Here is a 17,148-nt window from a genome sequence, read left to right as displayed (position 1 = left end):
CTGGAAAAGACAAATTCAGGACACAGGAACTCTGTGTTATCAAAGCCGTGTTTGCAATCCCAGTGGGCATTAGGACAAGTATATTTCAGAAATCTGCATCCCAAATTCAGAAGGAAAAGCACAGAACACCACAGCATTTTGGCCTAATCAAACTTTATTTTCATGACTACTACAGGAACCTAAAATGCACGTGCAATAGATTTGGCAGAAGAAATATAGGATTAATAAAGAAATGAACTTTACTTGGTTGATTTGAATTCCTTCAGATCCTGCAGAGGTCTTCTCGTCTACAATACACACTTTTTGTTATTAAAGCTATCAAAATCCCAAAGCTAAAAATGGCAGCTACTGGGTCTGAATTCCCTCAGCAGTAGTACTCTAGTTGAACAGGCAGTGACACAACATGCCTGTGAAAGGTGCTTTTGGAAGGTGATATATTCAGAGTGAGCATTGGAGTTTCAAAGCTCTTGAAGCAGGCTGGACATTTCTATGCAAATGCAGAAGAGTGGGGAGATCTATTCAGCAGAAGGAGAAGGATTCCTCCATTCACAGAGGGAAGGAAATAGCAAAAGCACTTAAAACTCTTCAGTGTAAATCAGCTGGCCAGGCAGGAGTGAACAGCATTCAGTGTCTTCAGGGGAAGGTGCTGCTCTGTGTCCTGGGTGGTCACTGTCAGCAGCTCTGTCACTGCTTGTTCAATCCCCTTGTGCTGCTGGTTCACATTCTTTCCTGCTCTTCTGCGGGTTCCTCTTGCCTTCATTCCCCATGTCTGCAAGAGCAAAGAGGAATTTCAACATTTAATGGATTTGAGCCTAAGAACCACTGTTTGATAGCTGAGAGCTCCCTTACCTCAGAAAAGAAACAGCTTGATACTCATGAGTGTATTGACAGTGATGACCTTTGCCAGCAGGACTCTCAAACCCAGCACAGCCATAGACAGCATGTTCACTCTCTCCCCTTCAGCATCTGCTCAGGGACCAGAAAAGATGAGAGAGATCACAGTCTAGGTTTTGATGATGTGATCTTGGAAGAAAGTGGAAAAAACCACTGGGGATAGTTTGAGGGAAAGGAAGAGCAGCAGGGAACAGACAATAGAGAAGATGGCAACAGCAGGGCAGCCCAGGGTCTGTCTGCATTGCTTTTTGCTTTCTGGAGCTTGTGTGTTACTGCAGGAGCAACCCTGGGACAGCAGCTTGTGCCTGCTGAATTTGTTGTGTTCTGATTCCTCTCCCCTGGAGAAAAGACATTTCCATGCCTTAATCCCCAAACAGCAATAGAACTTCACAGCCTGTTTGGGTAACTCACCTTGTGCAGAGAGGTCTGTGCTGTTGCACACCCTGTTCCTGGGCCCTGTCACTGGCTCTTCAGTTACTGGTAATGGGTAACTGGTAACTGTAATTGATTCTTCCTCTGCTGTTGCAGGGTAAAAAAAAAAGGCATTTTAAACTCTATGCACATTTTATACAGGATTAATAAAATGTTAATGTGACTCTTCCCACAGGAACTTGAGGAAAGTACAGACTGAGGTTCAGATGATCAGTCATTAATGCCAACATTCATTTGAGGAGATAATTTCTCCATGCAGTTGGAGAAAATAAAACAATTCCTGCATTGCTTTGGTTTTACTATTTGAATGCCTTTCAAGATGATTCAACCAATTCCAGTAAATATAAAAAGTGCTTATTTTTAAAAAAACCCCAAAAGTGCCCACACCTTTAACTTTTAGTTGGATTTTAGAAAGGCTGTTTCAGGTTGAATTGCAGGAGATGTAGTGCTACAGGGGGAAATATTTAGTCATAAGGAAATTCACAATTTGAACAAATGGATTGTGTCTTTCTCCCTGCCTCCCTTAAAAATGTTGTCTTGGATTGATGATATGATAATCCTTTATCCCCTATCGTTGGCTTATATGCCCAAGAAAGAAAAAACTGTGTAAAAATGTGTGGTCCTGTCTCTTTAACTGCACCCAGCCGCAGAGAGAAACGCGGGTTGTTTTGAAAACATTTTCCCCAAGCCTCGCTCCGGGGAAGGATTCGTCGCCCGGCAGAGACTGCGTGCTGGACGGGGGTCGGAGTGAGCTCTGTTCCCGTTTTTTTCCATTCTTCTTCTTTTTCCTCGTTTGGACCCCTTCTCTTCGATCTGCTTTGCCACCCGGAGACCCAGGAGGGCCAGAGGACAGCAGAGCTCTCCAGGGAGCTCCACCCGGCCCCGGGTGGGGGCGAGGAGGAGAGGGACTGCGTCTGAGAAAAGGACTTTTTAATCAGGTTGAATAACTGCCTTTCACCTTGTTTTTTCCCCTTCCCCTGTGCCTTGTAGGGCACTCTGCGTGGTTTTGTTAAATAAATAGTTTTTTCTTCACTTCCATCTAAGAGGTTCTGTTGTGGGTGGGGGAGGGGGTGTCGGGGCCCTTCACTCTCGGAGGAGAGAGAGTCTTATCATTAACCCGGGACAAATGTATCTCCAACTAATTCAGCAGTTGAAACCATTTCAAAGTACCAAATGTCTTTCTCATTTCTGCAGGCCAATGCTCACAAGCAGGAGAACACCAAGCCCCACAGGACACTGTCTCCAGCAAGAAGTGACAGCTGTGCCACCAAACTGTACCTGGCAGTGCTGTTATGGTGCTGTTGTCGGATTTGGCTGTGCAGGTCACCTCTGTGTCTTTTGTCACTCTGACCACTTTAATTGCATTGTACAACCCCTCTGATGTCAAAATGGATGTGCTCTGCTCATATACAACCTCCTTAGAGGGCATCTCCAAGGTGATGTTCTTTGTAAGGAAATTCCTTGCCAAACAAGCTGCTTTCCCAGTGCTGCCACCTTCTTCCAGTTTTTTGGATTTCATCAGAATGACTTGAGGGACAGAACTGTTTGGGATATCTGTAATAGAAGCATGGTTTGGACATACCAAACAAGTATGAAGTACAAGTAATGAAATTACATTTCTTAAACTTATCGCAGCAAGGACACAGTTGGTCTCAAAAGAATGTAGCAGCCAACAAATCATTGTGGTACCATGGTTTCTTTTTTAAACAAAATATCTTTGCCACTAGGTCAGGTCATACATGGAGAGTCAAGGGTGATCTCACAAAACAATGTCAGGATTTACCTCAGGATGAGCAATTTGAATTAGGGTAAAAACATGGAATTGAAAGGAATCCTCCTGACTCCTTCTTTGCAACAAAGGGCTCAGCTTATGAAAAGCTGTCAGACACATCCACAAAGGTTTCTGTCTCTACTTTGACTCCAGCATCCTGATGGGACTCTTGATAAAGAGAGGTGCATTAGGCTTTTTATTTTGCATGGTATCTGCTTTTCAGGTGGGTCAAGGAATCCCTCAGGTCTAACAGGGTGCTGATCCAAGTTTGATCAAGGGGCTCTGATTTTACACCCTTTCCCCTTCCACTCTATGGCTCTGCTGAGGAACTGAGATGAAAACCAAATCGTGCTCTGCCAGAACTTCATGGGTCAGCTCTGCTGATCAAACAGGCAGAACTACACACTTACAGCACCCAGACATCCAACAGAAATCAAACATTGACAAAAGAAAAAGTGAAAATTCAATTAGCACCTTGGAAAATGGAAATGCATAGAGGATATGTATTTGGCTCCACAGTCTGTTGAGCTCCTTTCCCAAAGACAAGAGCAGCAGTAACACACAGTTAAAACATGCAAATCAAACATGGTTTGTTTTGCTATTCCTGCTATACACATTTCCTTCCCAGGTGTTGTACCATGGTTTGCAGAGCTTGTCAGTCTTGTGCATTCTGTGTTCTCTGGGAAGACCTTGAAAGGCTTCTCAGGTGGTCTCCTCTCCAGGCTTTCCAAACAGCCAGAATACAAACAAGCTGCTTCTCTGCAATAACTCCCTGGGCAAGATCTTCAGCAAGAAATAATGTACACAGTGCAACTGTAGTTCATAGTGCAGAAGATTTGTTTTCTCTGACACCAGAAGCCTCACCTGAGTCCCACTAGTTTGCATTACCTGACAATACAGCCATGTATTCCTCCCACTGCTTGCTTCTGGGAAGGATTTGTGTTTTATGTTCTGGCAATTTATTTGGACAAAAAGTGGTATTTCTCCTTTGCTTTAGTCTTATACAGTCACAAGAAGTGCCCTATATTCCAAAAAGTGATGGGCCTTAGCATTCTTAATGAATGTTTTATCTGGAATAAACCAACCTGAACCAAAGAAACGCATTCTCTCACCTTAACCCTGTCTGTGTCCTGAAGACAATATGCCTGGAGTATCTCACAGTGAAAATAATGGTTATTTTATGTCATTTTGATTTGGGTGAATTCTCTAAAGATTTGCATAATTAAGTATATGTGCTCTAAACACCTTAAAATGAATATTAGTAGCTCTCAAAGGAATTCAAAACCAAAAGGGAGACGTTGCTCATATTCTAGAAATTTTGGCTTCAACCTATTAAGTATATCAGCAAACTCGAAAGGGACTTTGATTCTTAAGGCTCAATGTCTTCTACTGTCCAACATAATCCCAGAATCTCTGTGTAGCTCTGAAAATATCCTGTCTTCAGCTAGGGAAAAAACCCAAAAACCCAAAAACTTTGAACAGCATGGAAAGAGGAGGTCTTTCTTCGGATGATATCTTGGCATTCCTTTGTCCATTTGGCATTGGAATTGCACTGGGGGTTTTCCCAAATACACATTCATTCCCATGCAACATTTCCTAGAGATATGGACAGATATTAGTCAGCACCCAAGGGAGTCCCATGCCCTTCTGGAAGGAGAGCAGGAGGTTTTAGGGATCCATGTCCCATCAAATAACATGGGAATAACTTGCAGCACTTTAAAGACATGCAGACCTCTGAAAGCACAGCAACAATTCCTAAGGGATGCACCTGGATCTTTAGGATAACACAGACCAACACTGCAAACTCCTCTGCCACCCCAACCTTCACATTCCCTTAGAAAAGCTTGGGGTGAAATCCACCTTTCCATACATCATGGAATTCCAAATAAAGATAGAAATAAGTAAGGTTTCTTATAATCCCTACTCCCCACACTGATCTTTTCAGAGCCCACACAACTTGGGAGCCAATTGTCTTTCATTCCAGGAGCTCTTGGATGTGAGGCACTTGTGAGAATTTAAGCCCAAGGCAATTTAAGCTCCTTCCTCCTCTGTCTCCAGGGCACTGGAATTACTGACCTGGGGACACTGGGAGTCTAGTGCTGATGGCAAAACTTCTCAAACTGGGCAGTTACAGCTCTGTCTCAAAACTCCTCACCACTGTGAGCTCTTCCCTGAGCTCTGCATTCCTGCCCCAAGTGAGTCAGTGGAAGTCCACTGCAGAATGGGACACTTCACAGCAACTTGGGGCAGAGTGCTGTCCAAACTGGGAATAAGTTACAACATGCTAAGCAGTGCCCTGCTGGTGTTTGGGGATCATGGAATAATGGAGCTGTGCAGAGTCAGCCCAGTTGTTCTGGGAAAGCTTCCTGAGCAGATCCAAGCTGAGGATTTGGCTTGAAAGCCTGGCTGGAGAGCGAGGGCACTCAAGGGATCATGGCAGCTAGAAATTCTTACAGTGAACACAAACCATTAAATTGTTCCCCCCCATAATAAATTTAAATGAAGTTTTTAAAAGAAAAAACCACACGTACTTGGTACAACGGTGAGAGTTGTCCCTGGTCCAAATACAAGCTTATCTGTTCTCACACTGCTAAGACTCCTTCCAAGAAATCACTCTTTCCTCGTGTTGTTCAAAAGTGTTGTAGAAACAGGAGATGAAAAGCCAGACATTTGTCCTAATTATCCATGGGTGAAAGTCCATGAGAGGATCCAGAGGTACATTTACTTCCAAAACTGGAAAGGGAAAAAAAGTTAATCGAATAGTTCAATGATTTCAGTTAGCTTGAGTACAGAATTTCCAACTTCTCCATTTGTTCCATCTTTTGGAACCCCCAAAAGGATAAAAGGAAATATAAAAAGAATGTTCTATTTGTTTACTTAATCATTACAGTCACCCATCTCCTTTCTTTTCCAAAATATCTCATGTTTTTCCTTCTTTGTATTTTTGTACAGGTCCTCATGCTGCTTATATCATTGTGGTACCCCAGCCCCAAACACTGTGATATATTTCATAGCAAAAACTGTCTCTGTTCCACTACACAGAATTTTGGATTATAAAGGCAGTCACATGACTTCTTCTGTGGTTTAAGAGCCAGTGTACCACATGAAGAAACTCTACATGGCTTTCAAGGAAGGATCCAAAATAATATCAGAAAGGGTTGAGTTTTAAATGAGAACTTGGGGATTACATGACGTCTCTGAAAAGTCTGATGGAGTTAGATCAATATAGATGAATAGATCTATAGATCTGTAGATGGATAGAAAGCAGAAAAATAGTCAGTACTTTTTGTGTTATTTCAATACATTTCTTGCAATGCAGTCTGTTACCAGTTCTTCTCTCCCTTGTGGGTACTAGTGATAGTGTGACAGGAGTCCTGGGATGTAGCAGGGTGGCTCTGGGAGTCTTGGGAGGAATGGATTAAAAGCAGAAGGCTCAGGAGGATCATAAATCACCCAAGTGACCTTGCAGCTGGGATTTACCCTTGGTAGGCCAGGGTGAACTGGACCCAGGGATCCTCTAGCATGGACCCAGTTTAGATGCTGGTGTCTCTCTGTGCCTCTGCCTGGCTCTTGCTGTGGGATTCCCCCAGCTTAGTAAGGTCATAGAAATAAATGAACTCTTTGTGAGTTTGAGGGTGCTCCAGCTGCTGCGTGGGCTGCTTCACACAGGGGGCAGTGGCCAAGGGCATGTGGGCCCAGATGGAATTCTCCTTCATCCTGCTGGAGAGGGGCGAGGTGAGGAGAAGGAGGAGTGGATGGATCATGCAGCTCAGTAGTTGGTTACACAGTTGGCATTGGCAAATGGGACTTTTTCAACATCAACACATGTTGGAGGTTAGGAATGTTTCTTATTTTTTTTCTTTCTCTCAGGGAATTTTCTTCCAGATTTTGGCTGAGAAATGATAACACGATACTTAAGAGACAAAAGATTTGGCAGGGTGGGGGAGGAGGAAGAAGGGTACAGTTGGCTACCCTCCTAGCTGGAGGCTTTCTCTGGGGAAGTGCAGAAATACTCGAGATCTTGGCTGGCAGGTGAGGGGCTGGGCTCAGCTCTTCGCTGGCTCTTTTTCTGTTGGGATTGGAGCAGAGATGGTCATAGACTTGGTGCCAGGCTGCTGCTGCAGGGAGGATTCGCTGCCACTGCGGAGTTCTGTCCTGCACTGCTCCTCCTACCATGGGTGAGCCTGTGATCGTAAGAGCAGCCATTGAACTGGGACCTTTTCAACATCTGATCTCACTGGAAAAGATCCTCACCATCTGCTCGGGTTCCCCAGAGGAAAAGCCAGGACCTTGACCCCTGAGAGAGAATCTCATCCCATCACTAGAACATTGTCGGAGGTTGGGGGGCATTTTTCTCCATCCCTGTTACTACGCAACAAATTGCTGGGTGATTAAAGCCATCAACTCTTTTGTAAGAGACAAAAGGGTGTGCTGGGTGGGGCAGGGGAAGGAAAGAGCCAGCCGTTGGAACTGGCACTCTCGTTGTCAGACACCTGGAGGAGAGACTGCTCTTTACTTCTGGCTGCGACCACAGGAGATCCAACTGTGCCCTGTCTTCTTCTCCTGGCTGAGTGAGCTTTGATTCAACCTCTTTCCCACTGGGAAGTGCACGCTTTCCAGGCTGTGTTTCTCACAGTCTGGCTGTCCCTGCTGTCTGCCCCACTTTGCCGCACGAGATCGCGGCATCTGCTGTGACTGCAGAGTCCTTGCTGCCTCGCTGGCTAGCCTGGGAGAGCCAGCTCCTGCCCCTGCCGCCCTGCTCATCGCTCTGAGCTGCTTGCTGCCCTGCCTGCTCCTCAGCCTTTTCCGCCACCACCAGCTGCGTGAGGCTGACCTGACCCTGCGCCACAGCGCCACCTGCAGCCGCTCGGCAGTCATCGCACCTGCCCTGCCCAACCGGAAACTCAACAGCGCCCCTGCTGCTTGCGACCGTGATAGCACCACACGGGAAAAGGCTCAGCAGCTCAAAAGTCATCTGCTATTGGTTTCTCGGTCTATTTGTGGTTGCTATTATTGTTATTGCTTGTTTATAGATACTAGTAAAGAACTTTTATTCCTTTTCCCATACCTTTGCCTGAAAGCCCTTGATTTCAAAATGAAAATAATTCTGAGGGAGGGGAAATCACATTCTCTGTCCTAAGGGAGGGTTCAACCTCTCTTAGCAGACACCTGTCTTTCAAACCAAAACAAACATGCAGTCACAGGTTCACAGGAGCCCAGGCAATGAGCACTGAACATGTACTTCCCCAGACAACCTCTGAAGTTCCCAGAAGAGATCCTCCTGCACCACAAGTGGTAGCAGCCCTTCTACCATATTTCCCTCCACTGCCTTTTAGTGCCACCAAGCAAGACGGATGTTTCCTGCACCTGCCAGTGCCTGACTAGCGCCCTGGGGTGCAGCTGCTAGAAAGAAATGCTGAGTGATCTGTCTTCCCCATCTGGCAGTTTTGGGCCCACTGTGCTGCAGAGCTGCTCCAGTGTGATTCTTGCTCCACAGTAATACATTGCTGCATCCCCTTGCTTTGCTGCCACAATTTGCAGTTGGAGTCTGTTCTGGGAGGTCTCCTTTTCTCCCTTAAAGCGATCTTGGAAACCTTCTCCATAGGTTGAATCATGAAACCAAATCCATTCCAGAGAGGCCCCTGGGCTCTGACGGTACCAGTACATTAAGTACTTGTTCATATCAGCTCCCCTCATGCTGCACTGGAAGGTGACTGCATCTCCCTCTCGCACGGTCACTTCCCTGGAGTGTTGCTCCAAGGTCATCTGGCCAGTGATTGCTGCAGAGAGAAAGAACAAGCCATGATCGCTCCAGAGTCAGCAAAGGTCAGGGCAATGCTGGTGGGGATTCGGACTGGAACTGAACCAGAGGAAAAAATCATCCTCTTTGAACCCAGCTGACACAGATGGGCAGAGCTGGTAGCAGCTATCAAGGCTCACAAGGAAGGAGACACCACAATTCCCTCCCTGATTTTCTCTATCAGATAGGAAGCTTTTTCTGATTTTCCCCAAAGAAGCAGGAAGGATTTACACCATTCGGTGAAAAATCCCTTTGTCTTTGCCTAGACAGGATGGTGAGGAAGCCACTCTCCTGTCCCTGAAACTGCTGTACATGAGCACAGGAAAGACAAAAGCTGTCAGGGGCAGCTGAGGCTTGGGCCCTGTGCTGCCATCCTCCAGCTGGTCTTTGCCAGAGGGGCCGCAGTGCCCAGCAGCAGAGTGTGCAGTGCCAGGGCAGAGCGCTGTGCCCCAAGGTCTGAGTGCAGCAGGGAGGTGCCCTGCGAGTGCCCAGGCTGCAGAGGAGGCAGCGTGGATGGATGGATGGATGGAGGTGCCGAGCTGCCAGCTAGAAGAGGAGCAGGGCTGTTCTCCCCGGGCTCCACAGGCATGGCTGGGCAGCTGGAGCCAGGAACAGGTCTGGCTGCAAGCGCTCAGCACAGCTGCCCAGAGCCGAGCAGAGCACAGGGCCACGCTCAGCTCCAGGGGGCATCAGCCCTTCCCTTCACTTACCTACAATGGGCAAGAAGCCCACAGTGCACAGGGCACTCCACATGGCCAGGCCTGCTCTGGCTCACCTCTCTGCACCTTCTGTCTGCCTGCACAACAGCTCTGCCCACACCTTCCCTGCCTGCGCCTCTGTCACTGCACTCAGGCCCAGTCCCTCCTAGGCCCTCCCTCTGTCTGTGACAACAGAGAGGGGAGAGCTGTGGGCAGGAGGAGCACAACTTGAAGCTCTTGTGCTCTCCTGGGTGTTTCTCACCCTGTGTGGTGCATGAACAGACAGTCTGGGCAGGAAATGCTGTGGTGGGGAAAAGGTGATGTGTTTCTGTGGGGGCATCCATGGTCTTTCCCTGAGGAAGTCTTGCAGACTGCTGCTGGGACTTTCAGGCTGACCAGAGAGGCTGTCAGCTTGTCCTTTCCCTTGCCCCCTGGCCCTTGCTGCTACTGAGGAGTTGCTCCCAGATGGGATGCCCCAGGATCCCAGCTCAGCTTGGCCAGGGCACCTCTAAGCCAAAGTGCTCCTCACACCTCTCCCTGCACTCTGGCCCAGCACCCTACTCTCTCCACAGTGATGACATTTCTCCAGCTGTATCTTCCTGTCAAAACCCTCCTGGATCTCGGCCCAGGCAGCAAAGGCAGCACAGGAATCTGCAGGGACCAGGCTGCTGGGGCTGCACAGCACAACCAGGACACTTCCTTCCTTCCCTATGTCCTCCTCTTCAGAAGGACCCCATGGCTCTTCATAGGACCACAGGAAGGGACAGCTCTAAATCCTGACAGTGGCATTGTCCTCACTGCCACCATCCTTTTAGGGAGCATTGCCCACTCCACACAGTCCTACCACAGACTGAATCCATTCCCTCCTCTTTCTTTCCCTGGGTACTTGGATGTGGTGCCTTGTAGAGGGGATCATTAGGACTGGGGTGGGAAAAGGGAGCTGGAGAGTGTAGAGAAACCCACGGAGATTGGGGGCTTGAGGCTGGGAAAAGCAGTTGGGTGCCAGGGAGAGCTATGGTGCTCTTGGAAACTTGGGGATGCTCCAGCATGGTAGAACATACTAGATTCCCCATGGTGCCAAGATCACAGAGGATTTGTCTAGTCTGGAAAAAAGGAATTTGAGGACCTAATCCTTGTCTCTGCCTCTTTAGGAAAGAAGGTTGAGAAGGATATTCTCCCTTCTCAAGGGAGGTACACAGTGATGGGACATGTGGGAATGGTCAAGAGCTGCAACTGAGGAGGTTTGGCCTGGATGTTAGGAAGCATTTCTTTACTGAGAGAGAAATGAAATATCCACACAGGCATCCTAGAGAGGTCAATGACTCCAGCCTGTGAGTGTTTAAGAGGCATTTGGACAATGTCTTTTGACACATGCTGCAGCTTTTGTTCAGCCCTGAAGGGCTTAGGCAATTGGACTAGACAGTCGTTGTAGCTCATTTTAAATTGAAATAGTCTTCCCTCTCCCCTGCCCTCCACTCCTCTCCTCTGCAAGCCCTTAGGCACAATGAGACCCCATTTCCCTGACCCCAGGCACAGCCCACTCACTGACTCTGCCCTTGCATGAGCTGTGACCCACGTGAACATGCAGGAGGGGAGGAAGCTGATGTTGTCCAGGCACACCCCAAGTGTGTTCGCTCTCACTGTGGTCCCTCCAGGGTGCAGTAATAGAGTGCACTGTTCCCCAGCTCCAGCCCACTGATGGTCAGTGTCCCAGAGCTCTTGTCAGCCTGGCAGGAAAACCCCTTGTGGGCAAAAGGGGCTGTGTGGCTGTAGGAGCCTCCATGGCCCTGGCCCTGCAGCAAGTACTGCAGGGATCCACCAGGACACTGCTGATACCAGGCCATGTAAATATAGGAGGCTTTGGAGCTGTAAGTGCAATCGAGGGTCCCAGTACTCCCTGCTGGGCACCACACTGCAGAGCTTGTTGCTTGGATCTCATCACCTTGAAATGCAGCTGAAAGAAAAGCAGGCCCATTGCATCACTGCTTTGCTCTCAGTGGTGCGAGGAGATGGCCCCTAAGAGTGTCAAAGGAAGCAGGTAAAGGTGTTGTCAATGCCCAGGTGCTTTGGGTGCCCCGGGGAAGAAGGAGAGCAAAGGAAGGCAGAGACAGGCTGCAGGCAGGCAGAGTGACCAGGCTGCTTTGTGCTTTGAACAACCTCTACAGAATGAGGCATTGTATTTGGGATTTCAGATATGCCATAAGCCATCGTGGGGAAAGGAGCTCTGGAAGAAAGGCCAGGATCATTGTGGTGCACAGTGATGGCCCAGTTCTTTGGGAGCAGCCCTGAGCTACCTCAGAATTCTCTGTCTTAGAATCACATGGACCTTGCTGCAGGCCCCATATGTTTGTGTTAGAGCACAGCAGGATTTCCTGTCCCCGTGTGAAATGGCACAGAAATACCGGGCAGAGTCCAGGGGATCCAAGGCCCACAGCGATAGGGATGACTCGGACCGAGAATTGTCTCTGGACAATAAGGCTCGACCCTGCATTGCTGGCCCACTTTTATTGAGAGAGGAATCAGGGCTGATAATGGACACCCACTCCAGGCTGCCTCCAGGTGCCTGACGGTACCACCAAATATCATAGTAATGAAAGTTGAATCCGGATCCACGGCAGGACAGGGTCACGGATTCCCCAGGCGCTCGCAGCCCTCCGCCAGCCTCCTCCAGCCTCAGCTGTGCCCAGAGCCCTGCGGAGAGAGAGCGCAGGAATCGGGCAGGGTGCGACCACGGACCGAGGACATTGTCCTGGTGTCCCGGTGCCCCCGGCCAGGCACAGTGACAAAACCCGCCTTCCTCCTCACCCCCAACATCTGCCCCTGTCCCTCTCCCTCTCCCTGTCCCTCGTTCCCCGCCCCAGACTCGCTGCTCTCCCCGCCCGGCTCTCACCTGCCGGCCACAAGGCCAAGGCCAAGGCCAGCAGCCACGGCCCCAGCCCGGCGCACATGGTGACCAGCCCCGGCTCCGCCGCAGCCGCCCAGGAGCCGAGCGGAGCCGCGCTCGGGCCGCTCCCGCCCGGCCCCGCCTCGCCGGGGCAGCGCCGGCGCCTCTGCCCGCCCCGACACAGCCAGCGGGGCTCCGGGCCACGGCAAGGGCAGCACCGCATGGAGAGCGCGTTCTGCCAAAGGGACCCGAGGCGTTCGTGGGCAGCTCGCCCAGCAATTGGCCCTGGAAGCACAGAAGGTCGCTGGGATCATGGGCAGCCTTAGCCAAAATGCTCTCAGCAGCTCAGGGAGGTGATGTCTCCTCTCTCCTCAGCACTGCTGAGGCCACACTTGAGTACTGGGGGCACAGCTTGACTCCCCCTACGAGAAGGAGTTTTATCTCCTGGAAAGAGGCAGTGAAGGGCCAGGAAGATGATTATGGGACTGGAGGACCTCTTGCATGAGGAAAGGCTGAGAGAGCTGGGACTGTTCACCCTGGAGAAGAGAAAGCCTGGTGTTGGGGAGATGTTCTCTCAGCAATGGATAGGAAAAGAATTTTAGAATCACAGAATGGATTGGATTGGAAGTGAAATTTAAAGGTCATCTAGTCCAGCCCTCCTGCTATGATCAGCGACACAAGTAGCTCAAGCTGCACCTAATCTGATCTTAAATGTATCTGTGGTTGGAGCAGATACAACTTCTTGGGGCAACTTCTTTTCATCACTGTCATTATAAGAAATTCATGCTTAATTTTGTACCATACAGTGCTTAGTACAAATATCAGAGATAAATATGGCTTTGTGTTAACTCCCTATATGTGTGACTAATAAGTCTTGTGTCAGCTAATGTTTCCTTATTTAATTATATTAGTGATTAATATGTATTTGCCAATATCTTTCTTTTGGAAATAAGGTTTGTGTGTCAGTGAAGAATGATAAGAGAAGTACATTATGACCAGAGAACCTATTTGAGATACTCTCATGGAGAAAAGATTCAACAGAAGATCTAGAACCATATTCAAAAAAGTCCATGGAAATAATTAGTATATATGCATGTATTCAGGAAGTGTGATGAATATGTATTCATTTCTGGAACAGGACTTTTCTGTAAGGTTACTGAGCATGCTTTGAGGAGACATCCCCAGGTATCCAGAGCTGCTAATTCAGTAATGTTGGCTTTCTAACACAGCAAATTGGTTGGAGAGTTTATTTCATAGCTTTTGGTGACAGTGGGCAGAGTGGATGGGAGGAAATTCATTTGGGAAATGATGAGTAGAAGTTCTCCCTCTCCCCTTCACAGCAACCCAAAGGCCACTGCTGGAGGGTTGCAGGGGGTATATGTTACAAATTATCCCCATGGCAATTTCATTTCTATACTAAACCAACCCAGTTCTCCCAGGCTCTCCTATGTTCAGCTGTTCCCTTCCCTGTCTTCACGGCCTTTCATTGCATTTGTTCCCCTCTGTCCATGTCCTTCCCAGGCTTGGGAGCCTAGTGGGTAACTCAGTAGTCAACAGTCTCACCAGTGCTGAGCTGAAGAGGATTCCTCCCCAGTGAGCAAGGAGTCAGGTCAACATGCCAGGAGTCTGCATGGCAAACGAGGCTGGGGAAAACATGGGCTCACTGCTGAATGGGATGGGGACCAGGTGACACAGGATGTGTGTCCTAGTCTCTGCCAGGAAAGGGTTCATTTTGTACAGTAGCCAGGAGGGGGTGTGGCCAGAATCGACTATTGTTCAATGCCATCTCAGGTCACTTGCCAGGCATGGGAGTAAGGGATTCCCTCTCTTCTTCAGGTCAGGAGGAGGGAGGGGGAGAAAGCTCAGCAGGCAAAAGAGTCTTGTTTTGCTTTCTGTGTAAATAATGTCTTCGTTTTTTACTTTTTGTTATTAATATTGTTGCTGGTACATTTCATTCCTTATGTCATTGTTATTTCCAGCAAATTATTCTCATCTTAGCCTGTGATTTTAACCATTGTGCCTCCAATTCTCAACCCCATTCCCAGAGCAGAAAGTGGGAAGGGAAGGGGTAGAAGGACTAAACAAGCTCTGGTTTGGGACAGTCTCCATGGAGGACACTGAATTGGGGTCTACTATTCCTAAAACACAACAACAAGGAAAAGGGCTGAGGTACTGAATGCTTTATTCTCCTCAGGCTTCAGCAGCCAGACCAGCCTTCAGAAAGTCCATTTCCCACAGCCCAGGGGGAGAGACTGGAATAATGAATATGTACCCTTGCACAACCTATGTCACTGAGCCCTTTCCTAGTCCTTAATGAAAGACTTTGTCCAGAAGGTTCTCAGGGAAGTCAGTGCTGAAAGCACAAGTGAATGAAGAATACAAAACATCCACTCTTTTCTCACCCACACAGACCCTTTGCCTCACTTGCAGAAGGCTGTAAATGTAGCGAAGCACAATTGCCACTTCCCAAAGCCTTGCTGACTTTCCATGAGGAAGGAGGGCTGTGAGGTGCTCCAGGGGCCAAAGCAGAGATTCCCCTGATGTCCATGGTGAAGACAATGGTGATGCAGGTTGTCCCTCTGCAGACCATGGCAATGGATACCAGATCAGATATTGATCCTGCAGACAGTGCAGAACCCCACACAGGAGTGAGTGGATATGGCCTGAAAACATCTGTGACTCCATGGAGAGCTCACATTGGAACAGGCTCCTGATGGGAGCTGTGGTCCCATGGAGTGAGTAGCCCATGCCAGAGGAGGTTTTCTGACAGAACCTGTGTCCCACAGAGGAGCCACAATGCTGCAGTGTGTTCCTGAAGGGCTGCACCCTATGGAAAAGACCCACTGGGCTGGAGGAGTGTGTGAGGTACTGCAGCCAGAGGGAAGAACCTGCACTGGAGAAGTTCCTGGAGAAATGTCATCCATGGGTTGGACTGCACATTGAAGCAGAGGAATAGAGTGAGAAGGAAAAAATGGCAGTGAAAACATGTTTGGAATGGGGTACAGGCCACATTCCCCATCCATTTTTACAGGGATCAGGTGGAGATGTTTCATGATTTGTTCTCATTTCTCAGGAACTTACATTGATTTGATTGGCACTGACTTCAATTCATTTTCCCAAGTCAATGTGTTTGCCCATGGTGGCACTGCTGGGACATCTCCCTGTCCTTATGTCAACCCACAAGTCTTCAATGCATATTTTTTGCCTTGTCCTGTAGAGGAGGAGCACTGAGACAGCAGCTTGTTGAGACCCTGGAACAAAACCAAAGTCAACTCCTGCTTGCTGATCAGGTGCTCTGTAGCAGCCACCCAGAGCAATGCCATCCCTGCTGATCTGTCTTTCCTAAACAGCCTGGCTCCATCCACCACAGCACTATGGAAGCTACAGCAACACATCTCCTTCATCCCATTGCTCTGCAGCCAAGGCACAGAGGAAAAATGAGGCTGTGCTGGACAGGAGCCCAGGCGAAGAGCACTGAAGATGCACTTGCCCTAAGAGCCTGTGAAGTTCCCAGAAGAGGTCCCCCCAGAAGTGGTAGCACCCCTTCTACCACATTTCCCTCAACTGGCTTTTAGTGCCACCAAGAGAGAGGGAAGCTTTGTGCACCTGCCAGTGCCTGACTAGAGCCCTGGGTTGCAGCTGCTAGAAAGAAATGCTGAGTGATCTGTCTTCCCCATCTGGTGGTTTTTGGTCCTCTCTGCTGCAGAGCTGTTCCAGGGTGATTCTGCTCCACAGTAATACGTTGCTGCATCCCCTTGCTTTGCTGCCATGATCTGCAGTGTGAATTGGTTCTTGGAGCTCTCCAAGGAACCCTCAAAATGGTCTTTGAAACCTTCTCCGTAGATATCACCCCGCCTGTAAATAAATTTGGGAGAGCCCCCTGGGCCCTGACGGTACCAGTTCATGAAGTACTTGCTCATATCAGCTCCCCTCATGCTGCACTGGAAGGTGACTCGTTCTCCCTCTCGCACGGTCACTTCCCTGGAGTGTTGCTCCAAGGTCATCTGGCCAGTGATTGCTGCAGAGAGAAAGAGCAAGCCATGATCACTCCAAGAGTCGGCAAAGGTCAGGGCAATGCTGGTGGGACATTGGAATGGCATTAAAAGAGGGGGGGACAAAATCATCCTCTGAATCCCACTGACATAAATGGGCAGAGCTGGTAGCAGCTATCAAGGCTCCCAAGGAAGGAGACACCACAATTACCTCCCTATTTTTCTCAATCAGACAGGAGGCTGTTTCTGATTTTCCCCAAAGAAGCAAGAAGGATTTGCACCATGGGGTGACAAATCCCTTTGTCTTTGCCCAGACAGGATGGTGAGGAAGCCACTCTCCTGTCCCTGAAACTGCTCTACATGAGCACAGGAAAGACAAAAGCTGTGACGGGCAGCTGAGGCTTGGGCCCTGTGCTGCCATCCTCCAGCTGGTCTTTGCCAGAGGGGCCGCAGTGCCCAGCAGCAGAGTGTGCAGTGCCAGGGCAGAGTGCTGTGCCCCAAGGTCTGAGTGCAGCAGGGAGGTGCCCTGCGAGTGCCCAGGCTGCAGAGGAGGCAGCGTGGATGGATGGATGGATGGATGGATGGATGGATGGATGGAGGTGCCGAGCTGCCAGCTAGAAGAGGAGCAGGGCTGTTCTCCCCGGGCTCCACAGGCATGGCTGGGCAGCTGGAGCCAG

At 49.0% G+C, this 17,148-nt stretch overlaps 1 protein-coding gene across 1 annotated transcript; it reads right to left on the bottom strand.

Annotated features, from left to right (window-relative positions):
- Nucleotides 1-136: 136 nt before the first annotated feature.
- LOC146426506 (Ig heavy chain Mem5-like) lies at nt 137-13,017 on the bottom strand. The gene is made up of 7 exons (XM_085083297.1): nt 12,486-13,017; nt 11,957-12,286; nt 5,629-5,706; nt 2,605-2,880; nt 1,306-1,413; nt 850-966; nt 137-769 (listed from the first exon to the last, which is right to left on the bottom strand). Exons 1-6 carry the CDS (start codon nt 12,700-12,702, stop codon nt 851-853), a joined length of 1,125 nt encoding a protein of 374 aa, XP_084939423.1. The 5' UTR covers nt 12,703-13,017; the 3' UTR covers nt 137-769; nt 850.
- Nucleotides 13,018-17,148: the final 4,131 nt, after the last annotated feature.

The sequence above is a fragment of the Lichenostomus cassidix genome, chromosome 27, assembly GCF_008360975.1.
Source record: "Lichenostomus cassidix isolate B80296 chromosome 27, HeHo_3.0, whole genome shotgun sequence".
Taxonomy (NCBI): domain Eukaryota; kingdom Metazoa; phylum Chordata; class Aves; order Passeriformes; family Meliphagidae; genus Lichenostomus; species Lichenostomus cassidix.
Note: the sequence above shows the minus strand (reverse complement) of the source record. Positions and strands in the feature narration are given on the sequence as shown.

What these genes read in the sequence shown, in the direction of transcription:
- LOC146426506 (XM_085083297.1), bottom strand. Translation starts at nt 12,702, where the DNA reads ATGCGGTGCTGCCCTTGCCGTGGCCCGGAGCCCCGCTGGCTGTGTCGG. An exon ending in CTTGGCCTTGTGGCCGGCAG is followed by an intron (nt 12,287 to 12,485) that starts GTGAGAGCCGGG and finishes CTCTCTCCGCAG; the next exon opens with GGCTCTGGGCACAGCTGAGG. An exon ending in CACCATAACAGCACTGCCAG is followed by an intron (nt 1,414 to 2,604) that starts GTACAGTTTGGT and finishes ACCCTGCAACAG; the next exon opens with CAGAGGAAGAATCAATTACA.